General features: G+C 42.0%; 1 protein-coding gene across 1 annotated transcript; it reads left to right on the plus strand.

Annotated features, from left to right (window-relative positions):
* Positions 1-1,468: 1,468 nt before the first annotated feature.
* On the plus strand, positions 1,469-24,976 carry Zkscan2 (zinc finger with KRAB and SCAN domains 2). The gene is made up of 7 exons (XM_028867894.2): positions 1,469-2,461; positions 3,282-3,468; positions 6,278-6,348; positions 6,716-6,842; positions 11,629-12,315; positions 16,832-17,323; positions 20,500-24,976. The coding sequence occupies exons 1-7, from the start codon at positions 2,063-2,065 to the stop codon at positions 21,420-21,422; spliced, it is 2,886 nt and encodes a 961-aa protein (XP_028723727.1). The 5' UTR covers positions 1,469-2,062; the 3' UTR covers positions 21,423-24,976.
* The last annotated feature ends 883 nt before the right edge of the window (positions 24,977-25,859 follow it).

Below are 25,859 nucleotides of genomic sequence, written 5' to 3' on the forward strand. Positions count from 1 at the left end.
CTCCCTTTTGTCTTATATTCTACTCACTTCAAGTTACAACCTCCCTCAGTGCAGCAAACCTTCAAGTTTGTGGTTTTGAGATGCTCAGATACGCGCCTGGCTTGATTCCAACAAATGGGCCATGAAAATAAAAGACCCTATTCTTGCCGAATCTTGAACCTGGGTTTCCACGTGACGCCCTGTCACCTTTAACACTTACATCACCCTACTGAGGTCTCAGAGCCCTAAATTCTAAAATGGAGGCAACTACATCCTCTTTGTGGGATTTTTGTTTAATCTGTCCTTTGGATCTCATCCCTAGTAACACTTCTTCCAAGAAATTTACCCAGACCTCTTTCCTAGACCGAATCTCGAATGTGTTTCTTTTCTTGGAAGGATTCACCACAGTTACACAGAACATTTTGTGGCTTGTTGATGCTTTCCACGCCCAGCAGATCGAAAACTCAAAAATGGTAAGAGAATTCTGTTTTTATTCATCCCCTTTACCATATCTGGTAGGAAACCAGTACTCAATATATATTATATAATGCCGTTAAGACAAGCTGTGTGTTGGCCCCAATCTATGCCCTGGCAGATACTAGGTGCACCCACGGATTAACCCTGACCTCCTTCAACTTATGCCTTGCTCTATGCCTCTGAGATTCGAGAATTAGTCAAATTATGAAGAAAAAAAAAACTTTGAGAATTAAGTCATTGACCTATTTTCTAACAAGCCACCAACTCTGAGAATGAGATTTGTTTTGTCCACTAATGAATGCCAAGAGCCTAAAACACTGTCACAAAGTAGGCACTCCATGAATACAGGATAGGTATTCACGAACCGGCAGGTTCTGGGAAGTTTTGCAGCAGTAGAGAAATCTAGGCCTACTCCTTCTAAGTCCCAGGTTGCCCTTTTTGATCACGCTTGGCCACTCAGATCTTCCCAGAGCCTTGCACAATTAAGGGACTCCCCAAAAGGAAAATGAAACTTCTCCTGACCATACATTTGAAGAGGGCCCGACACATGTCCTTCCGAAGGAGCGCTGGCTCCCACTAAGGATCCCAGAGAACAAGCACTCTAAGCGTGGCCAAACCCTGCCTGTAATCCTTCCGCCAAACAAAGGAGTCCCTCCCCCCTCTCCCCCCACCCCGACACACAGACTCGCATCCCCTTTTGCTAATGAAATGTCTCCTCCCGGCGTCTCCAGGGCCTGGGGCAGGACGCTCACTGCCGTTTTTTATGCCGTGCGTGAATCACGGTCTCGGGAGAAATGAGGTCCGACCTCAACGCGTCCCTCTAACCCGAGACCATGCCACGGACCCTCATTCCTCAAGTCTCTCTCGGCGGCAAGTCACGGCGCCCCCGCCCTCTCGCGAGATTCCTCCACGCAGCCTTCGCCCTTGCCTGCGAGGAAGCCTCGTGCGGGGGTCCCCCCCCACTCCCGTCGCGAGCGGCGCATGCGTGGCCCCGCGGCTCCCAGCGCCCCCCGCGCTCTCCGCTGGGCGAGCGGACGAGGCTGCGCGCCAGCTCTTCGCCCCGTGAGGCCTCGCCTCATCCCGCTACTGCTGCTTCTCCCCAACCCCCAATCCTGGCCTCGTGCGGAGGAGTCTGGAGTGGCGCGGGAGCTGCTGGGAGCCCGGAAGAGCCCGGCCCTGGCCTCCGACCCTCCCGCACTCCTGCCCCGGCTGGACACCTGCAGCGGCCTAGACCCGGGCCAAGCCCCCTGGGCCGGCCGCGCCTCCCGGAGCCTCGCGGACACACCCCCTCCCGGTCGGCGCCTCCGCCCATCCCGACCTCCATACCGAGTTCCCTCCTAGCCCAGAGCCTGATTCTCTTTCCGACCTTGCCCCCTATCTTGATTGGAGAAGAGGGCGGGTTTGCAGACTTTTGGGGTGGGTGCACATTCACCTTTTCAAGATCCTAGTAAAAATTTGATCAGCCTGGAGTTCCTTGTTCCGGCTGACGTGCTGTCTTTTATCTCCCTCCCGTCCCATATTTTCCAAGGACATTTAAGTAGGCGGCATTCTAGGATGCTTCTCCGGGCCCTTTCTTGGAGCTAGACCTGTTGGTCCTGCTTGGATCATGGCTACAGTCCTGGACCCTCAGGTGGACGTGGAAGTTGAGGAGTGCCTCATAATGAAAGTGGAAAAGGACTCCGGGTGGGCATCAGAGCCCATTCTGGAAAGATCGGGCAGCACTGAATGTGAGTCCTTTCGTAAATGCTTCCGGCAGCTCTGTTATGAGGATGTGACGGGACCCCATGAAGCTTTCAGTAAACTCTGGGAACTCTGCTGCCGGTGGTTGAAGCCAGAAACGCGTTCCAAGGAGCAGATCCTCGAGCAGCTGGTCATTGAACAGTTTCTCACCATTCTTCCGGAGAAGATTCAGGCCTGGGCACAGAAGCAGTGTCCAGAAAGTGGAGAGGAGGCGGTGGCCCTCGTAGTGCATTTGGAGAAAGAGACCAGAAGACTGAGAAAGCAGGTGAGAGAGGATTTTGAATGAAGGGGATGGGAAAGGCAGGTGGGCGGGGCTACATTGCTGGCAGAGGAGCTCATTATAGAAATAAATGGGACCGAAAAAGATCTATAAGCTGAATCTCCCTAAAAGCAGATTTTATTTCATATTAAATAGAGGGGAGAATTTTGGTTGAACTATTTATTATCTTGCAAATTAAGCTAAAATTATGGCCTGTTTGTTCTAATCCTTGGTATAATGTTTCTACTAAAACTGTATAGACAGTATTAAATAGTTAATACCTCACGGGATTTTTCTTTGGTGGGAGAGGGAGATGTCATTGAATACCCTAGAATCCTCTCTAATCCTTTACTATTCCAGTCATTGTCTTATGAAGTACTCTTAGTGCCATGGTCCTTGGCACTCATCCAGTTTGACTGTCAGATCGTCATTTTTCGGTGTCCTTGCATGCTGGCATAGTTATCTTCAACACCCTTTTGTTAACCTGCAGTGAAATGAAACGAAATGAAATCCTGCAATATTGACCAGGTTTATAGTTTCATCTTGCACAGCCTGTGTTCAGGAGTTGGTTTTGTAAGTTCTCAGTTAACTAGTGTTCTGATTAGTTCTCTGTGCACCTGATAGATAACAAGGTCTTTGTAGTAATGACTCCCCCGCCAAAACAATACAAATGAAAAGTGCTCTCCTGTTCCCTATTTCCCCAACTATGAGCCCATTTCAGTCCACAGAGACTTCATTCCTTCTCACTTCTTTTGTCCTTTAACGTCCTTGGGGGTGGGAGGGCATTTCACCCTGATTTGCAATTCTTTTCCTCCATATTTTGCAGGTCAGTAGTCCCCTACACTCAGAGAAGCAAACCCCGCCTGGAACTGTGTGGGAAGTAGCTGACTTTGAGCCAGAGCAACTGGAGAGCCAGCACAGGCTTGTTCCTCATGAGGACACTGGAAGCCTCCACTCAGGATACCAGGACCAGCTGAACGGAAAGAGAGAGAGTAGGCCATTACCTAAGAATGGTAAGAAGGATTCAAAGTACAGCCAGATTAGAGACCGTATAGATTTACAGTGCATCCCTAACACTGTGGCTTGCTCGGTATAGGTTCCTTTGATAGCCATTTGGAAAATAAATCAAATACTTGTAAAGAAAATTTTCATCTGTTTGAAGAGTCAGGAGTATGTGTTTACCAAAATAAAATAGGATCATGAAGATGGAAATTAGGGAAACTTAGATTGTCCAGAGCAGCTTTGAATCTTGGTCAGTTATTTTAAAATCTCCATTCAACATTCAGTCTGTGTCTTTAGTCATGCCGCTTGTGTGTGTGTGTGTGTGTGTACGCGCGTGTGTGCGCGCGCACGCAAAAGCCGTTGAGAAATGGAAACAAGATATTTTCATTCCAAAACTTGACTCACAAGATAAGGCATCCCAGAATGGTGTATGAAGGGATAAATGGTGAGATTTCCTCAGCAGGAGACCAACATCTAGCTGGTGTCCACACAAGGGCAGCATCTAGCTGCCCTTCCTATGAATACAGCAAGTCAGATAGAAGGGAGAGAGCTGTGTCTCTCCCAGTCCACTTACTCTTCCATCTCTCGAAGTGTGGCTTCATCCCAGGCCAGTAGAGAGGGAGGTGTGGAGGATCCGGTCTAAAGACTTGATGGATTTCTTGTCTGCCCCATACTTGGGCTGGAGGAGGCAAGCAGACCTGAGCTTATAACCCAGCTCTCACATTTTTTATTTTTGTAGCCTTAGGTTATTTCTCAAACTTCTCATCTTCTCATCTGTAAAAGAAAATAGCAAGGTTGTTAGTGTAGACTTAATGCGGCCATGAAAAATAGCAAGTGCATGCATAACAGTGTTCAACAAATGCTAATTTATTTTCTCCCATAATGGCGAAATTTTTTTTTTTTTTTTTTGGTTTTTCTAGACAGGGTTTTTCTGTGTAGCTTTGCGCCTTTCCTGGATCTCACTCTATAGACCAGGCTGGCCTCGAACTCACAGAGATCCGCCTGGCTCTGCCTCCCGAGTGCTGGGATTAAAGGCGTGTGCCACCAACGCCCGGCGGCGAAATTATTTTTAAACTTCAACTCTGACTCAAAAAAGCTTTCATTGAGAGGAAAGATTCACAGTGGCTATCTGCTGCATCCAGCCCTTAAATTAAAGGATGTTTTGCAAATATTAGTGGATGCTGAATTAACCAGTATGTTCCTTAGCATCAAAGCTCTCTTCATCATGTGTGTTAGATAGCACCAATAACTTGAAGTGAGAAACTTAGTGTGGCAACAAATACCTGCTTATAATGTGTCTGGACATTGCCATCTATGATGATAATTTCAAAAGTTAAAAAAAATCTGTTGAAGACTGAGGAGTGGAGAACAGAAATTTGAGGGCTAGATAGAAAGATAATTAACTCTGAGGGAATGTGATTTCAGCCATATGCTTTTCAGAGAACTACGATGTTTCCAAGAAAATTATTTGACACTTCCTGCCAAGCTTGATGACCTAAATTTAATTCCTAGGACCCACATGGTGGAAAGAGAGAATCAGGTCCTGGAAGCTGTCCTCCAACCTCTGCACAGAAACTCTCTCTCTCTCTCTCTCTCACACACACACACACACACACACACACACACACGCACACGCACACGCACACACACACACATACACACAAATACAAATACACATAATTTTTCAAATGATGTTCACTTGTATAAGGCACAGTGTTGTAGTTGAAGCTTCTGAAATCTGTTTCAAGTAAATTACACTTGAAGGTTTCCCTGTGAGCTTGAAGGAGGAGGCAGACCATTGAGATTGCTGTATAAAAGGTCTCTTTTCTCCTGCCCTGAGACATTATTGTTTAACTGCTTGTTGTGCCCATTGGTGTGCTGTTTGCTGTGTCAGCAGGACTCAACTGAGAACTAGGTTCTCAGTTCTTAAACTTATACTGGGGATGACAAACTGGTAACTTGTGTATCAAATGGGATTTGTATATTTTACTTACATAAAATTTTGTTTGCGTTTTTTGTTTCAGTTTTTGTTTTTGCTCTTTGTTCTTAATATTTGAGAGCTCACAAAAGTCCCAGGTTCCTGGTGTCTTATTTAGGGTTTCTGTTGCTGGGATGAATACCATGGCCAGAAGCAACTCAGGGAAGAAAGGGTTTATTTCTCTTCCACTTCCACCTCAAAGGAAGTCAGAACAGGAACTCAAACAGGACAGGAACCTGGAGGCAGGAGCTGATGCAGAGGCCATGAAGGAGTGCTGCATATTGGTTTGCTCATCATGGCTTGGTCAGCCTGCTTTCTTATACCATCTATGCCCCACCTGCTCAGGGATAACACTAACCACAATAGGCTGGACCCTCCAGATCAGTCATCAGTCAAGAAAATACCCCACAGGCTTGCCCATGGCTGGGGGAACCTGTATTGAGAAATTACTCTAGCTTATGTCAAGTTTATATAAAAACTAGCCAGCACATCTGGCTTCTCTTGGAAATGTCAGAAATGATGATTCTTCAAGTGATACAATCTCACCCTGAAGCATCATCTAGAGCCAAGCATAGGCTGCTCCTCTCAGTAGAACACGTTCTCTCTAGTTCCCCAGTCCCAGCTCTCTCCTCGTGCACTTTACCTGCTTATTCCCGAAGCATTTGAGTTGTGAGCATTAGATAAAGTGGATTTGGGCATTGCTCTGAACTCATTGAAGAAAATCATCTATTCCTATCTGTAGATTTTAATATGCTCTCATTTCCTAAAAGGAGAAACAGCATGAATTAAAGGACCAAAGTTCAGAATACTACATACCTTAATTGTTTCTTCTCTTTTTCTAGCTCACTCTTCTCTCTGGGTTCCTGTCCCTAGTGATGAGTGGAACGCTGTAGATCAGGAGATAACAACCCAGGTAATTTACTCCCAGGTTACTTGTAATTGTTCTCCCTGGCCTTCCTCCTAAGGAATTCACTCACAGTTATTTCCCATGTTTTACTGCATTGTTTATGCTTCTTCCGAAGAGATTTTTCCCTTTATTTCTTTTCCAGAAGAGGTTAGACTCAGTCTTCTCAGTAATGGAACTCCTTGCTGGATCAGCTCTCTTATGTCATCTCATCCTAATTCTTTACCGTATCTTCCACTTAACTGGACACATGATACACACGTGTTTCCTTAACTCAGTTCTTCTTCAGGGCCCTTCTCTGTTTCAGCCATGGCTGTTCATCCTTTGAAGACCTTTACAGTTGTCTTGGTAGTCACTGGTGTTAGTGTTGTTACAGGAACCAGTGAAAGATGTCCACACAGTGAGAAGCTTTTCCTACAAAAAGAGTGTGCATCAGATTCCTACTCACACAGATCTCTACCAAGAAATCAGGAAGGAAAGTGCAGGGAGCACAGTTTCCCTGGGTAAGCATTCTTTCCTTTACAAATAATAAACTGGCAGATTTCTTATATTTTAATTCCTACTGGTGATAAATAGTTATAAATGTTAGTGCTTAAAGAAGTGGTTCTCAACCTGTGGGTCATGATCCCTTTGGCAAACTTCTTACATTATGGTTCATAACAGTAGCAAAATTACAGTTATGAAAAAATAATTTTATGATTGGGGGTCACCACAACATGAGAAACTGTATTAAAGGGTCCCAGCATTAAGAAGACTGAGAACCACTGGCTTAAAGGATCTCTAATGTAGTTATTTATCTGTTCCCTTTCCTTATTCACGTACTCTTTCCAGAAAAAATAAAAACATTATAATAGTAATTAGAATATTGAACAGGAGTTATATATGAATACCATATTTATAGTGCAGGAAATACAGACTTACATCTACCAACCTAAAGGTCCGTAAAGTCACCAACCAGGTCTTTCTACAATTTGTTTTCATTTAACAACAATGACCTCAACACCTACCATAGAACTGCCTAACGGGTGGATGAGTGCCTGTTAAATGTTTGTTAGATGGATAGAAATCTTAAATATTGAATAAAAAGTCATTTAAATGCAGTAAGCTTGGTAGCATACTGTGAATTAAGTAGACAAGTACATAGGCACACATGAGCACTACAGTGTCACTCTGCAGGCGAGTTTTCAGAGGACTGACTCCATCTGCTCTAACAGGAGAGATGAGTAGTAGTCATTCATGTGTGAGTTTCAGTTCAGAAGTCAGAGACCAGTGAGTGATATGATAGCCAGGACTAGGGAGGGAGCCTCATCAGTGAAGGGCTTGCAAGTATGAAGACATGAATTTGGCCCTTAAAGTCCACACTTTTAAAAGCCAGGGGTGGTGGCATGTGCTTGCAAACCCATGATGGGAAGGCAGAGACAGGCAGATCCAGGTGTGTAGCCTAGCCAGTCATGTAGCCTACCCAGCAGTGGTATACTTGATCCCCCCAAATACAAAAAAGGTGAACAAGCTGGAGAGATTGCTCAGTTGGTAAAGTGCTCTGATAGTGGTACATTGTTATAATCCTGGTCCTGGGAGTAAGGTAGAGACAAGTGGGTCCCTAGGGCTCATTGGTAAACCAGCCTAGCCTACTGGATGAGTTACAGGTCAGTGAGAGAACTTCTCTAAAAATATAAAATAAAATAAAAAGCCAGGTGATATGGCACAGTCACTAAAACCCAACACTCAAAAGCAGAAGCAGCCAGATTTCTGAGTTAAGTTCCAGGCCAGCCAGGGCTGCACATGAGACGCTGTCTCAAAAAAGAAAAGGAAAGGACAGTGCTTAAGGAATGACACCTGAGATAGGCCTCTGACCTCTACACATATATGCATACAAGTGCACCTGTACACACATATACAAGGTTGAACTGTGCCTGAGGAACAACACCTGGGGTTATACTCAGACATACACACATATATACACACAAGTTGTTGGTGCAAATGTGCACTGATACCAGTTTATAACCAATGGAAATAAAGTATACATTGTAGACACTATAATCCTGTACTGTCTGGTGAATAACTGCTAGCCATACATTAAATTTTTAATTTGGGGCTAGAGAAATGGCTTACTGGTTAAAGGCACTGACTGCTCTTCCAAATGATAAAAATAAAAAACATGACCAGTATAAAATACAACACTGCCAGATGATGATAGCACAGGCCTTTAACTCCAGTACTCAGGAGGCAGAGACAAGCAGATCTCTGTGAGTTTGAGGTCAGCACAGTCTACAGAGTGAGTTCCAGGACAGTCAGGGTTACACAGAGAAACCCTGCCTCAAAAAACCATTTATATATCACAGCACTAACAAGGTGTTCTTCAAAAATTATCAGTCATCCTATCCAACTGCCTTGAGTCACTCATGAAATATGCCATTAGTGAGGAGGGATTATACTTGAAGAATTCAAATTCAACCTATCTCCTTTATATACAATTTCATATGGGAAGCTCTAGGCCCAGAGATACCTGCCCCAATCTTTTATTGTACATTGTAGATTAATGAGTTACAGACTAAATATGGCCTGTAGATATTTTGGTCTTCATGACATTTAATTTAAAGTTAGTGTGGAAATATGAATTTCCAATTTTACATAGAAATGAGACTTTAGAAACTGTCGACCCATATTCCTGTGTGGCAGTACTTGGCCAGAACTAAATCAAAGGCTCAACTGTCATGGGTCCTGCTCCGACGACCTCACTCACTGCTTCACCTGCCTAGAACTTCTGAGTACTTGAGTCTGCATGCCTCCTCTCCTACTTCTCTGGTGTAAGAAGTAAAGAGCAAGTCTCCATCCCCAGCACTCCTCAGGAAAGGTGTGATTTGCTTCTCTAGGAAAATCCTGCAAATATCTTGTGTGTGCTATGTGGAGAAGAAAACCAAAGTACACTGCATACATATTGGATACTGTGCAGAAAACTGTGCATTAATCTTTGAATAGATGGTGTTATTCTTCAGGATATAGTGGAATGAAGAAATTTGCCCTCCCACCTGGCAGTAGTGGTGCACACCTTTAATCCGAATGCTGTTCTGTTCCTCCATACATTGAGGGTAATTTTTAAGATTCCACTTAAAGCTGAGATAGTATGATATTTGTCTTTCACTATCTATCTGGCTTATTTCACTTGATATAATGCACTCTGAGCCTGGGATATCTAAAAAATTTTAGATGAGAAAGAAGGATTTCATTCTTTCTATAGTTTTCTTGTGTATGCTCCACTTTATAGATTTTTCATGTATCCTTTATTTTCATTTTTATTTTATTTTATGTGCATGAGTATTTTGCCTACATGTATGCCTGTGTATTACCTGTGTGCCTCGTGCTCAGGGAGCCAGAAGAGGGCATCAGATACCCTGGAATTGTAATGATAGGCAGTTGTGAGCCACCATATAGGACTCAGGTCCTCTGGAAAAACAGCCAATGTTCATAACCACTGAGCCATTTTCAAATATTCTTTATTGATACATTGATAAATATTTTGGGTTTTTCTATACCTTAGGTATTATAAACTACGTTCCAGTGAATGTCAGAGTGCTGGTGCCTCAGCTGTAATTTGGTTTCCTTTACAAATATATCCAGAAGTGAGAGAGCTGGGGACACATGATAGTTGTCCCAGCTCATCATTTTTCAAGTTACTTTTTCAAGTCACATCTGTACTGTTTCTCACAGTGGCTGGATGAGTTTACATTCCCACCAGCAGTGCATAGGGCTCATTTTCTATTCATCCTTACTGGCACTTATTTTTTTTTTTTTTTTTTAAGATTTATTTATTTATTTTGTATACCTCATGTATGACCAGAAGAGGGCACCAGATCTCATTACAGATGGTTGTGAGCCACCATGTGGTTGCTGGGAATTGAACTCAGGACCTCTGGAGGAGCAGTCAGTGCTTTTAACCTCTGAGCCATCTCTCCAGCCCCCGGCACTTATTTTTTGTCTTCTTGATGTTAACCATTCTAATAGATGTGAAGTAATTACTCATTATGATTTTGATTTGCTTTTCCCTGTTAATTAATGATGTTGAGTAACTTTTTGTGAACCTGTTGGCCATTTGCACATCAGATTCTTTGCCCATTTTTATCATATGTTTTTCTGTGAATTGTAAGATTCCTTGTACATTTTAGATTTTTAACCTCTTACAGTATATATGGTTGTAAGTATTTTCCCCTGTGCTACAGGCTATTTCTTTACTTTGTGGATTGTTTTCCTTGCTGTGCTGGAGCTTTTATTGTCTCTAATTTCATTGTTATAGCAAAAAGAAAAAAAGAATTCCCAAGACGGGTCAATTACCTTTTTACCGTATACTTTCTTCTAGGACTCATATATATATGCTTGTGGGGTAGAGGGAACAGGTTGTTTATGTGCATATAAAGACCACTGGTCAATGTCTGGTGTCTTCCTCAATTATCTTCCACGATATTTTTTGAGGCATAGTCTCTCACTTGCCTGCTGTCATGTTCCCTACCATGATGGTCGTGGACGCTAACCCTCTGGGTTGGTATCTATGGTGCTGGAGCAGTAGCTGAGAGCTTATATCCTGGAATCCTTCTGCTGGGATTACAAGCATATGTCACAAAGCCTCCCTTTTTCATGAATGTTGAGGATCAAACTGAGGTCCTTATGCTTATATAGCAAACACTTTACCAAAGAAACATCCTCCCCAGCCCCACATGTGGTATTTAATATATTTCAAGTTAATTTTTGCGAGTAGTATAAGGTAGTAGTCTGGTTTTACTCTTGTACATGTAGATACTCAGTTTTTCTAGCATCATTCATTGAACATACTCTCCTTGTGCATTGAGACAAGAAAGGATGTTGAGGCACATATCTAAGTAAAGGAAGCAAATACTAAGCTAGCTGTTGTGGCTCAGACTACATCCTAGCACTTGGGAGACTGAGGCAGAAGGATTGTTACAGATTTAAAGCCATCAGTGAGTTCTAGTCTAGCCTGGTCTACAGTGTGATATAGCATCATCTAAAAGAAAGAGTCAAGACTAATGAAATATTTTTTACCTGTGAGGGAATTCCTGAAAGAATTACCTAGATGGAAATAGTATATACATGAGAGTAAGATATCATTTCTAGATTTCTGTGCCTAAGAAGTCATGTAAATAACTACAGTGTACCTGGTCCTGGCTGAGGAAGGCTGTGGTGTAAACAAGTAGTACAGGAGAGTATGTTTCAACAGGAGACTGGGGTGTGAAGTAATGACATCTGTGCCTACTGTGAAATATGTTTCTCTTTCTGTAGGAGCCTCTGTGTCTACTAACAAGATAGCCCAGTTGGAACAAAGAAAAGAACCGTGGACTGTAGGTCTGCATTCCTCAAGTAAGAGGAATAGTGTCCTGCAAAGCAACTATATCAAAGAGAAATCAGTGCGTGCTGTTCAGATCCCAGCAAGGAATTCAGGGAAGGTGTGGCGAGAGCAGCAACAGTGGGGTTTAGAAGATGAAAAAATTGCAGGTGTGCACTGGAGCTATGAGGAAACCAAGACTTTCCTTGCAATTCTCAAGGAATCTCGCTTTTATGAAACACTCCAGGCTTGTCCCCGAAATAGCCAGGTGTATGGTGCTGTGGCTGAGTGGTTGCGAGAATGTGGCTTCCTCCGAACACCAGAGCAGTGCCGGACCAAGTTCAAAAGTCTTCAGAAAAGTTATCGAAAAGTGAGAAATGGCCACATGCTGGAACCCTGTGCCTTCTTTGAAGACATGGATGCCTTGTTAAACCCTGCAGCCCATTCTTCATCTACTGATAAGCCAAAGGCCATGCTCTCTCTCCCCAGACTAAAGAGAATTGGTATTGGTGCTAAAGAACAGGTCAGTTTAGTGGAGGAGGAGGAAGAAGGTGCTGAAGACTCCGATGGTGATGAAGTGGGCATTGAGTTTATACGCAAGTCTGAAATCCGTGCTGCCCCTGTCTTGTTCCAAAACCTAAGTGGTAAGAATTGTGCTGGTTTTTTTCTTGGTGTAAAGATAGACGTGTAGCCCTGTGGAGAAAGTAGTAGATTAGACTGATCCTGGGGAGGGTTATCATACTCCATGATGCTTTCACTGTGTCGTTACCCCACAACTAAATTGGGTCTTTGTTGCTGTTCCCAGTGCAGCTTGAGTAACAGCTCTGAGGAGCGTGCAGGCTCTTATTCAAGTTAGAGCTAAGCACAGTTTTTAAACATTTGGTGGTCAGGGTAGAAAGATGACTCAGTGGATAAGAGCACAGGCTGCTCTTGCAGAGGATCCACATTCAGTTCCCAGCATCCACATGGCAGCTCGTAACCATCTGTTACTCTAGTTCCAGTCCAACACCCTTTTCTGGCCTCTGGGCACCAGGCACACAGATGCAGACTTTAATATATACACATATAATTAATCATATTTATTATATTTTTTCCTACAGAAGGAAGGTAAGTCGAGCTAAAGAGGTGTGTCTAATATTATTTGAGGATTAGTATAATGAGTTGTATTAGATTGTAGTAAATGAAGGATGCCTTATTAGTCCATACAGTATAGCCAACAACAAACCAGTGTAAAGGAGTAGAGAAAATGAAATATAAACTTATCTTTGCCCAATTTAAAAGACAAGAAAGAAGAGTAAACAGAACACAGCCATGAGTCACATGAAAGCAATAGTAAGAGCCAGTTCTGGTGGCACACAGCTGAAATCCCAGAACTTGGGAAGCAGAAGCATCAAGAGTTTGAGGCCAACCTGAACCATATAGCAAAACCCCTTCTCTAAATAAATAAATACAAAAACAAGATGTCTTGGTTATTTTTCTGTTACTTGGAAGAGGCACCATGACCAAGACAATTTACAGAAGAGTTTGCTGGGGCTCACAGTTCCAGAGGGTTAGAGTCTATGACCATCATGGCAGGGCGTATGACAGCAGTCAAGCAGGCATGGTGCTGGTGCAGTAGCTGAGAGCTTCCATCCTTATCAGCAAGTAGAAGGCAGGGAGAGAACACTAAATGGGAAAGGTGTGGGCTTCTGGAATCTCAAAACCTTCCCCAATGGCATGCCTTCTCCAATGAGGCCATACCTCTTAACCCTTCCCAAACAGTTCCACTAACCAGAGACCAAGCATTCAAATATATGCGCCTATGGGGGTCATTCTCATTCAGACCACCATATCCCATGCCCTGGCCCCCAGAGGCTTGTTGCCATATAATAAAATGCATTTAGTCCAACTTTAAAAGTCCAGAGTCTCTTCTGAGAGTCAAGACAGTCTCTTAATTGTAACCACCTGTGAATTGTTTTAAAAAGGCATATTACATACTTCCAACACAGAATATCACAGAATAAATATTACCATCCTTAAAAGAGGAATAGGGACATAGTGAGGAAATACTGGCCCAAAGCAGGACCAAAACCCAGCAGAGCAAACTCTCAGTCTTGTAGTTCTGTGTCCAATGCCAAAAGCCTTTGACGGCTTTTCCCTTCCAGCCTTGCTAACTGTAACACACTTCTGTCTTATGAGATGGTTTCACTCCCTGTATGCAGCTCTCCCTGGCAGACATCCCATGACTTTGGTACCCCTGACATCCTGTGGTCTCCAACACAATCCAGACTTCACTTTCACAGCTTCACACAGTGACTCTTCTGAACCTCCATACAAGGACTCCCCTGCCACATGCCTGTCCCTAATGGCTTTCCTTAACTGAAGAGGAAGAGTCCACAACCCCTTTACTACTCTGTTCTTCATGACTCTAAAGCCAGAATCATGTGGCTGCAGTTGCCAAGTACTGCTGCAAACTTGGGATGGACTCCAACCCTCTCCTTAAATTACATTTGCATAAGTTTTAAGTTGTTGCTTTCATCTGTTGACTAAGCTTTCCTTTGTTATAGAAGCAGGAAATTCCTTGACATTTCCTTCTTACAAATTGGAAACTTAACTGCGTGGAGTGTTGTCCTGAGGAAAATACTCTTTGTTCCATTTTGTATCCAGCCTGTCTCTAAAGGACTCATCTCTTTAAACACAAGACTTGGCTCCAGCATGAGATTTTCTATTACTTTTTTCTCCTCAAATTGTATAGTTTGTATTTCATTTTGCTCTGCTTGCTCCTTTTCATCATAGACCCACATAAGAGTGATCACAGGCTCGGCAGTGGTGGCACATGCCTTTAATCTCAACACTCGAGAGACAAAGGCAGGTGAATCTCTGTGAGTTCAAGGTCAGCCTGGTCTACAAAGTGAGTTCCAGGACAGGCTCCAAAAGCTACAGAGAGAAACCCTGTCTTGAAAAAAAAAAAAGAGTGATCACTAATAACCACATGATACATTAAGTATTAGGTTGTCCTGAAATCTCCTCTGCCAATGAATAGTTCAAACCTCTTCAGTTAGCTTTACACAGATTCTTGGGACAAGAGCAAAAAGCAACCACATTCTTTGCCAAAATACCATAAGAATGGTTTCTAGCTAATACTTGTTCCCCTCTGAAGCCTCATGAACCAAGCCTCATGAAGCTCTCAACACACCACTGTCTTCCATGTTCCTACTAGGATGGCCCATTAAACCCCACTTATAGCATTCAACCACTTCCCTGGTCCAAAGTCTTCCACATTTCTTCAAAAAAACAAGCATGGTCAGACCTATCACATCAGTACCCTGTTCCTGGTACTAATCTGGCTTAGTTCCACCAACTAGGATCTAGGCATTCACTATAGGAGCCTTTTGGGTTTATTCTCATTCTGGTAGAAATAAATCTAAATATATCCCTAATGACAAATTAACTGAACCACAATTAACACATTAAAAAAAGACTACACTCATCATAGGAGATGCACCCCACATAGAAGACAGGCGTTAAAAGGAGAATAGGCCTGGTGCTGCGAACCTGTAATCCCAGCACCTAGGACCTGACAGGAGGGTTGTAAGTTTGTAGCCAGGTTGAGCTACACAGCAAGATCTTGGGGGTGGGGAAGAAAAATGAAAAGATACACCATGCAAATCTACTGTTGCATATTTGGGGACCAATATACACAGAATTAAAGAGCCAGTTAGTAACTATTTGACAGTAGCTACATCATGTAACAATACTGGACTTCAATTTTCTCCTATGGAATATATGCCTAAGAACTCACAGGGTTATTACTGGTGTTCAGCAAGACATAACAGGTGAAGGTACTCTTAAAAGGCTAGAATGCATCAGTTATTACTGATGTCTTTCCTAGTCCATTGTAATAAAAATGATAAACCCATCCATAGAATGGAAAAATAAATCAGGCTAGGAAAGCTAGAAGTGTGTTCATGAGGACATGTGCCTAAAATAAGCAGATCTACTGACAAATGGGAGGATTGTCATGCATATAAAGGTATTTACCAGTCTGAAAATCCAAAAACATGAGGGTAAGGCTCTTGGGGATGGTCTCAAGTGTAGAAGTCCAATGATGGGACTGAAAGTATCCAGTAAATATTGAGGCTAGCTAATACTTTTTCCAAAACAAAAAGCATATTTAACAGAGTACTAAGAAAAGTTATATTCTGTTGTCTGTGCCATACAGACTATACTGTCTCTCTCAAATTAGAAGATTGGATGAGTTATCAGACTCAAAACTGCTTGGGCATAGCTCTGATTCTCAAGGAAAACTAGTCAAAGAAGTAATAGATTTCAGGCTGTTTTGGAGGTTGTAATCCATTGTTATGAACTACTTGGAAAAGACACTTGTAGGTGGCTAAGTCCTTCAGTTAGTCTCCATAGCAATGGCAGTGTGGGAGACTACACTTACTCTTCCAAGTGAACTCTGGTTCTTTTGGAATTTTGCCTATTCAATTGAAAATTGATATCTGTGCAACTTGAGTCTTTGTATCCAGAAACATGGCATCTCACTTTTTCTAGTTATTTTAATATCTTTCAGTAAAGAATTACAGATTTTTTAACATAGAGTTTACTGCTTTTTACAAAGCTTGTTTCTGGATATTCCATACTTCCTGTTGTTATCATGAATAGGACTTTAATTATAGTTTTCTTTGCCCTTGAGAAGTTCATACATGTATACAATGAAATATGATCATATCCATCTCTGTTTTCTTCCAACTCCCCCCAAGTCCCCATCCCAACTTCATGTATTTCTTATCTATCTATCCTTTATATATATATATATATATATATATGTTTACTAACACACTAAATCCAATTAGTGTTGCCCATATGTGCATAAGTGTAGGGCCATCCCCTGAAGCATGGGTAACCTACCAATGGGAACACTCTCAGAATAGTTCTCCTTCCTCCAGAAGTTGTCAAGTGAGACACACACCTATGCTAGAATTCCAACTGGCTGTGTAGGTCTTCTGCAGCCATACCTGCTGTGAGTTCATGAATACACTAATCTATCATGTCCAGAAGATGGTGTTTCACAGTATTTCTCCCTGAAGAGGACTTTTATACCATCACATTTTAAAGTGTGTGTAATAGAGAAGCTCCAGACCCCTTATATCTTTAAACTTTATCTTTGAATGGCAGGTGTGCATTGGGGCTATGAAGAAACAAAGACTTTTCTTGATATCCTTCGTGAAACTCGGTTTTATGAAGCACTTCAAGCCTGTCATCGGAAGAGCAAATTGTATGGAGTCGTAGCTGAACAACTTCGAGAGTGTGGCTTTCTTCGGACACCAGAACAATGCCGAACCAAGTTCAAAAGCCTTCAGAAGAGTTACCGAAAAGTGAAGAATGGCCATGTACTTGAGTCCTGTGCATTTTACAAGGAGATGGATGCCCTAGTTAACTGCCGTACATCTGCCCTTTCCACCAACACCTCAGAAGAAATTCCATCACTCTCAAGGCAAGAAAGAGGACATATTGAGGTTGAACCCCAAGAGCCTACAATCTGGGAACCTGAGGAGACCTCACAGGAGGCAGTGTTAGAAGATTCTGGTAGTGAGAGAATGAGTGAGGAGGAAATTATAGAAGAGCCAGAATTCCAAGGACCTGCAGGCCTACCACAAAGCCCAACTGGTAAGAGCCATCGGGGCTTTTGGTCAAAGTAAGGAAAAAATGTGACTTCTTGAAAAATCAGTACACCTGGCACGTGGCTCATGCATATTTACTCACTCAGAAGATACTTGAATGCTATTTGTTGTTAGAGGAACAGGGAAATAGAACTGAGTAAAATGAGTTCTGTTCTTGTGGTACTTCCCTTTCAAGGAGGAGCTAAGCTGCTCACATTCTTTTGCCTCAGACTTTGGGACTTTAGCTTGGTTTCTGTCTTGGTGGTCAGACAGTGTTTTGTTTCTATAAATACTATAGAGAAGACTGTGAGATTCTACCTTAAACTTGAAGGAGGAGGAAGGTCAGTAAGCTCAAATCAGAAGCCTCTCACTGTTGTGTGTAGTGTGTATGAGGAAAAGGATAGGCAGGGACAAGATGAGAGGCTTTGTCCTGGTCCTGAGCTCAGCAGCCTGCTTCTCTTGCCATTGGCTGTCCTCACTGGCATCTAACTGCAAACTCAAGCATTAAATGTAACTAAAACCCCACAGTGTCCTTTAAAGATCATTTTAATGGCTCCTCACTTAGCATTTACATCCAGGCAGATGACATGGCTTGCTAAGTAGACTGTCGTTTCTGCCTGCCCCTGCTTTCATTCCATAACTAGCCATTATTCTGTCTTTCTGTTTCTTGCCTAGACTATAAAAGTCTCAAAACCAAATTTTCATAGCCATACTTTTTTAGGAGGGTCGGGGAGGTATCCTGAGAGAGAGAAAGGTCCCAACTGTAGCCCAGGGTAGTCTGGAACTCATGATCCTCCTGCTTGTACTTCTTGAATTCTGGAAATGCAGGCATGTGCCATCCTGCCCAGCTTTTCATTCATGGTTTTTTTTTTTTTGGGGGGGGGGGTAATGTATTTATTTTTATTTTATATACATTGGTGTTTTGCCTGCATGTATGTCTGTTTGAGGGTGTCAGATCTTGGAGTTACAGACAGTTGTTAGCTGCTATGTGGGTGCTGGAAATTGAACACTGGTCCTCTGGAAGATCACCCATGTTTTGATTGAGCCATCTTTAATCTGAGCTCATCCTATCATTCAAGGCATATGTGCTATTATTTTCTTTCTCTATGCTTAATTGAAATGAAACTATTTGCTGTGTTCTACATGTTCTCTCATATCTAAACCATGGTTTATGATCCCTCCCCAACCACCCATACCTTGAACATATTCAGCTCTACACATCTGTGTATCCAAATTCTTTCCATTCCAACACTTTGTATTATGGTACGAATCACTTTTATATCCTAAAACCAACCTCCCAGTCAGCAGTAGGCTCCTTCTGTAGCCACGGGATATGTCAGAATGTGAGGCATTTCACACTGATTTCTTGAAGCCAGTCTTTCTGGTTTGCCTGAATTAGCTGTAGAGGCCCATTAAGAGGAGTTAATGTCCAGATACCACAGAGCAAGGACTTCATACATATGCTGCCTAGAGATATTTGTATGGGAAATCATAAAGAGTAAGTCCAGCCAGGCATGGTGGCATACACTTTTAATCCCAACACTTGGGAGGCAGAGGCAGGCATATCTCTTGAGTTTGAGACCAACCTGAGCAAGTTCCTGAACAGCCAGGGCTATACAGAAAAACCCTGTCTCTGAAAAAAAAAAAAGAAGAAGAAGAAGAGAGTAAGTCCAATATAACTTCTTTCTTTAAATGTTATTTATTCATTTTTTTTCTATGTGGAGGTGTTTTGCCTTCACAAATGTCTGTGTACATGCCTGGTGCCCACGAAGGCCAGAAGATGGTGTCAGATCCCTGGATCTAGAGTTACAGATGTTTGTGAGCTGTAAAACCCTAGTCCTCTGGAAAAGCAACCCAAGTCCTTAACTGCTGAGTCATGTCTCCAGTCCCAACTTCCTTTTTAATAACTATAAAAAGAATCCCTGTGAATATTATTTTTAGATGACCTCCAGAATGTAATCAAATTGTCAGTTACTATCTGAGTCAGCTAATAGGCTATGACTTCCTCTAAATCCCAGAACAAAGTTGAATGCAATTATAAAACCTCAAAAGGAGTACTAATTGAAAATAACTTTACTATGACTTTTTATATAAGTTAATAAACTGACTGTTGACTGCCCTTCTCTTCCCCACCATTCCATAGCTAGCGCACTAACCAGCAGTTTCGCTTGAATGTGTGGAAGGGAAGTCATGTTGACACCTACAAGTAGGATCAAGATGTATAGCACATGCTTAATCACAAGGGTTTGGGAATCAACCTAGATTTAGCCCAAGATATGCAGCCTGTGAAATATTTATGTATGGCAATAATACATCTTTTAGAATTTCTATCCAAGTAATCTGAGTAGAGAGCAGGGAGTGTATGGGAATAGAGATGAAACTGGATTAGCCACAAATAGATCATTGTTAAAGGTAAATAAATAGTTCATGGGAGTTCTTTATACATATTACACAGTTCGTTCTTCTGTGTGTGTGAAGTTCCCGTAATTAAAAGTTAATAACAAAAACATAGTTAACAAGTGACCAGGATGTTGCTAGGACCAAACTATGTCATTCCAAAACTTCTGGCTTTTTACTATGTCATGCTTCCCATAAAACTCTGCAGAGAAGTGGAATCCAAGGTATGCTTTATAGTGAATGGGAGTGTAATGAAAATCTAGCTTTGAAAGCAGTAAAAAGGAATATTTATATTATTGTTGTCCATGAGGTAACCAGAAAAACAAGCTACAAGATCATATGGAAAAAATAGTATTGTAGACTAGACCTGACTAGCTATTGAAGAATTTAGAAGTATCTTAAGGAATTTGGAGTTGTCCATTAGAGACTATTCAATATTTTAATTTTTGTAATATTTTAATATAGGTGTGAAATATTTTAATATAGACGTGAAAGAAGAAAAGTAGAATGAATTAAAACTTCAAGGAGATAAACCAAGTTGTTGCTAAGTTAATGAGGATATAGATGGAGAATGGTAGCTTGGACAGCAATTCAGTTCAAGACTGAGGACCAACATGGTAGCAAATGTCATTGGCCTTTTTATAGAACTGAAAGAGGTTAAAGCATGGTGAGTCAGTCAAGTCACCGTGTGTGGCAATAAACATTAGAGGATCATAACCATTGTAAGCATGGTTAATTATTTTCATACTGGAGTTTGTGAAATTTTACTATCTTTTCCTTTTCCAGATTTTGAAATTGGAAGTAGTATTAAAGAGGACCCAACACAGGTAATATTTAAGGACAAAGAGCCCCATGGAGCATTAATAGAAAAGTCTAAAAGATTTGTTTCTCAGAATACCAACTCCAGTAAATATTATAAAAGGGAGTGCATCTCAGGAAGACAATGGGAAAATCTTCAAGGAATTAGACAGGGAAAATTGATGTCTCAGCCTAGAGATCTAGGGAAGGCTACAGTGCATCAGAGGCCTTTCATGGGGAGGAGACCATACAGACTTCTCAAATATGGAGAAAACTTTGGAAGGAGTGCCCGTCTTATGTGCAGGATGACCCACCCGAAGGAGAATCCTTATAAGTGTGGTGTCTGTGGGAAGTGCTTTGGTAGAAGCAGAAGCCTAATCAGACACCAAAGAATCCACACGGGGGAAAAACCTTTCAAATGTCTTGACTGTGGGAAAAGCTTTAATGACTCCTCAAATTTTGGAGCCCACCAGAGAATCCACACTGGAGAGAAGCCGTACAGATGTGGCGAGTGTGGGAAATGCTTTGGTCAGAGCTCAAGTCTTATCATCCATCAGAGAACCCACACTGGTGAGAAGCCCTATCAGTGTGGAGAGTGTGGGAAAAGCTTCACCAACAGTTCTCATTTCAGTGCCCACCGCAGGGTCCATACTGGAGAAAATCCCTACAAATGCGGGGACTGTGAGAAGAGCTTCAGTAACTGCACACGATTTCGAGAGCACCGGCGAATCCACACTGCAGAGAAGCCCTATACATGTGCCCAGTGCGGCAAGCATTTCAGCAAGAGCTCTTTCCTCACCAGACACCGGGAAGTCCACCTGAGAGAAAAGCTCCTGCCATACTCGCCCTCTGGGTACTCCCCAGAGAGCCTCCTGAGGGGGAAGAGTGATGAGTTCAGGAAGTCCTTTTGACTATGAGCTGCTTTTGCCACGTGCCCCGTTAGCCATCTTACCCCACTCTTGGAAGCAGTCTTTTCTTAGCTATCAATTGCAGTTCCCAAGACAGGCCTGAGAATATAAAACAGGTAGTTTTTTGTCATCTGTTCTCATGTTCTAACATGCTCAGTCTGCCACTCTCCTGTGCGTATTGACTTTCAGTAAAGTGAGATGATCAGGTGTTTGTTTTTGTTTTTTTTTTGTTTTGTTTTTTTGAGTTTTTTTTTTTTTTGAGTTCAGAATAAAATTCTCATTGGAATGTTGAGGTTAGTGCTATTATCTGGCAACTTGCAGTACTCTTGCACATGGGTGAGAGTTCTTTTCAGTATATGAATGGTGAAAAGTTTATAGTGTTATCACCCATATGAGATCTTGGCAGCAACTTGACAATGGATTTTTATATCTGGGTAGAACTTTTAGGAGTTTGATCTGAACTATATCAGTACCATCTTTGTTTTGAGGGTATAAAACGAGAGCGAAAGTTTTATAGCTTTTTTCAGAAGTCTGCATCAAAAAGTTGATCCTTGTTCCCTGTGTTGCTACTGAAGTCATGTTGCTAATACCTTGTCCTCCACCAAGAGAAGCACTTACTCACCCTTCATCCCCCTGTCTGTTCCTGAAGACTTAACTCCAGTAGCTGCTGCTTCTCCTTTTCCTGTTCATCACGTCTATACTTACCTCTTAATTGTTCTAGGTGCTCTAGTCTGACTTTTCTAGACTACCTTGACCCACTCAGATGGGAGAAGATGCATGTTAGTGTTGTCTCATTAAGAGAAAATCAGATTCCAAAGTCTAGTTCTACCCCATCACTTCTCTGACTCTTAACCTGTAACAAGACCTACTGATAGGGTGGCATATTTCAAACTGCCTAGCTCTACATTTCAATGTACTATAATAGTATTTCTAAAAGTTTAAGGTTGTAAGGAAGAAGGACATGAGATCTGAAATATTTCATGGACACTTTAGGCCTGCTTTAAATCAAAGAGCTACCTCAGTCAAGACTACGTTTCCAGGGTTGACTGTTACACATACTAGCCTCTGCTTCCAAAGCTTCTGGCTCCTGGCCATAGGATCATAGACCTGGCTATAGAACCCTAAATAATCACACAACTCTATAGTGTACTCAGTGAAAGTAGAACTATTTATAAACTTCCACTCTAGAGTACCACCTTATGTTACCCATTTCCCTGTTCATCTGGAGGGAAATGTCTTTGATAATCCCTTGGTATTAACCAGGTAAATATTGTCAGAAAGTTTCTGGTAGGGAAATAGTTAGCTATTATAGAATTACAAATGAAATTCAGGAATTTGATCTTCCCAAACCAGTTACTTGAAGATGAGGCCTGTGGTATTCATACCTTTAATACAAAGGTAATCCAGTGTAGCTTTGCTTTGGGGAGGAGGAAGTCCCAAGTAGAGTGGAAGGAGAACCGTAGTCAGGGCTCTTACTAGGTTGTTCTCCTGTCTGATGCTCTCGTTTGAAAACATCTAGAGATGATATTTTTATGTGAGTATATTTGAATCTTTTGAGACTCATTCAGCAAAGTATCAAAGAGGGTAGACAATAGAAAGAAAAGCGCTTTATCGTGCCAGCATAGGATGTAGCCTGTTGGAAGGCAAGTGACTCAGGTAAATGCTGATAACTGTTTGTGATGTGTGTTTGTTGGAAATATAATTGTTGACACCTCCGTAGCTTATTTCCTGTGTATTATCTGAATTAGAGACTTGTAATGAATGGTACATGCAGCTTCATGTTGGTACTGTGCCTAGACCAGTAAGATTGTGTGGTGCCAGTGGGCTTGTGCTTATAATTATGTAGATGTTCTGGAATTCCAGCTCTAGAAAAGATGCACATTAGTATAAATTGCCAGTTAGTGACATGTACACAGGATTGATACTTAATGGAAGCATGATTCAGAAAGTAGATGACTTGTTTACCAATACTTATGTACTGTTATGTAGACGACCATGTTGTCACCACAGAGAGGGATACAAAAATAATGGGGGCATGGTGGCTGTACTCCAGCAAGCAAGTGTTACAGCAAAAGATAATCTAGTTAAGTCCATAGTGATGTGGAAGGTCAGTCACCCCATCTGGAGGAATCAACCACAGTCACATCCTGAAGACTTTCTATAAATTGCAAATAGAAAACCAGTTTGAGCACCACTTTTTGACACATTTTCCCAGCAACAGGAAAGATCCAGGGCCTATTCTGTCTCCACCACGACAAAGTGATTGTTTCCTTGTGTCCAAGATACAGTGAGGTAGGTTTGGGTTCCTCTACCTATAGTCCTAATCATAAACAATCTGTTCAGATGCGTGTTGATTTAGTGAACCTCTTCTCAATTCTTAAGAAACAGATCTTCCTACCATCTTAGACCAAGGTGCTTACGTGTTTCCCTTTTGTCAGCTGTGTGAAAGTTAGGATGAATGATCACACTCTGAGTAATACATCCTTATCACATCTCTGTAATGATCCATAGATCTCAATACCAAGGACTTCAAGGAGGAAAACAGGTTTTTTTTAATATTTGAAACACTGTGATTTTTATAACTTGCTGCTTCTCCCTCATTCTCTGGATGCTGGAAAGCTCAACAGACAGTTCACCTCAGCCAGCTACCTACACCTACTTATTTTACTCCATCTAATTTCTTTGGAAATTGTCTCAAGTTCTATTTTTGAACAATGGTATATGTATAAACAGATTCTTTATTTTCTGGCATTCTATCAAAGACATTTTAGAAACTGTGTTTGTATTTTCTGCCTAGGCTTTCATTCATTTCCACAAATACCTTGCTAATTCTTACTGATGATTTTGTTACATATTCAACCTATTTCGTTCATCTGGAAACAAACATATGTTTTTGTAAAGAAGAAAACGCACACATTAAATACATCAGGGCATCCTGCTACCAAGGAATGTGTATTAGACCAGAAGCCAAAAGAAAAGTTTAGTATTGTTACCACTTCCTGAATTTGATTGAATAAATCACAACTTCTGTCTTTCAGAGTAGTTAACTTACTGCCAAAACTGCAGGAGTTCTCATGTTCCTGAAGCTATGGAGCATGGTAGAAATGAAAAAATAGAAAGGCCAGACTCCCACCTTGGCTACCCACTGTATGCCACCTCTGGGCCACACTGAGTTCATCTCATGCTTTAAGAGGATGGCAGCAGTGCCAACCCAGCTGGCTTAATAAGGAGAAAGGAGAAGCCACTGTGTTCAGTAACAGGAAAGCCTTCCCTCTCCCCATCACCCTGACAGCCAAAGGTGGGTAGATAGAGTGAAGAAAATATTTTGAGTTCTGGTGCTCAGTGACAGACAAGATTCATGGGTTAGGAAAACCCCAGTGGAAGGAGCAGCTGAGTGATTTGTGTGGTCCAAAGCCTCCGCCTCCACCTGAATGCATTCTAGGGCCAAGTGTAAATGGACATGTGTCTTCATTTTGTGTTAATGTTCACTTAGATGTCTTCTTGAAAGGTTGTATGTGAAATGTCTACAATAAATGGCTACCTTTGATTTGCTATAATTTGAAAGATGTCTTTATTTGAGAAGTCCAAGGCCAATCCTTATAACTAGTAAGAAGACTTTGAATTCATGCCATTTCACAGCTGCCCCCCATAGCTAGCAGAAAGGGACGTGATGTGAATCCACAGCAGTTCTTGTACGCAGTCCGACTGACATTACCATTAGCCCAAACAATGGTTTGCTTTATTTCCAAGGTAAAATTGATGTTGGACAGACAGACATACTACATGTGCTTCTGACAAGACTTGCATGCCAGCCTAACTGGAAGAAATCCTAGCTGTTTCCCTAAAGTTGTAGGAAATGAAGACTATTCTCTTAGTGTCTCCTGCTGGGCCTGAGGAGTAGATTAACATAAGCAGGTGGCAGGGAAGAGCAAACAGCTTCATCTGTGTGGGGGAGGGTCTTCCAGATAAAGGCCCAAAGAGTAACAAAGCCTGAGTGCTTGTCTACCAACCAGAAGAAACAGAAATGATTGTGCAACATCACTAGGCTAGGAGAACCGAAGGGAGACGTGGATCTAACAAGGTCTGTGTAGAATTCTCTTCAGCCCCAATTCCCCATCTATCATTATGAGAACATTTCTTCTTGGTGAGGGGAACATCTTTCACATAGGTACCTCCTGCTTCTAGAAGAATTGTCAAAACAACCCCTTTTGAACTAGCTATTTTCCAAGTGCTTTTATCCCAAAATATGTAAAAAAAGGATGCCTTCTTTGGAGGTGGCAAATTCTGTCATCCTTTACAGTATTGCAGATTAGTGGGGGATTTGGGGGGGATACAAGGTCTGTCTAGCCCAGGTTTGCCTCAAAATCAGCCCAGTGTTGGAACTACAGGTGTACGCTACCAAGTCTCTTGGTGTTGCTCTTGGCCACTGCTTTGACAGAA

This window comes from Peromyscus leucopus, chromosome 1 (assembly GCF_004664715.2).
Source record: "Peromyscus leucopus breed LL Stock chromosome 1, UCI_PerLeu_2.1, whole genome shotgun sequence".
NCBI classification, from domain to species: domain Eukaryota; kingdom Metazoa; phylum Chordata; class Mammalia; order Rodentia; family Cricetidae; genus Peromyscus; species Peromyscus leucopus.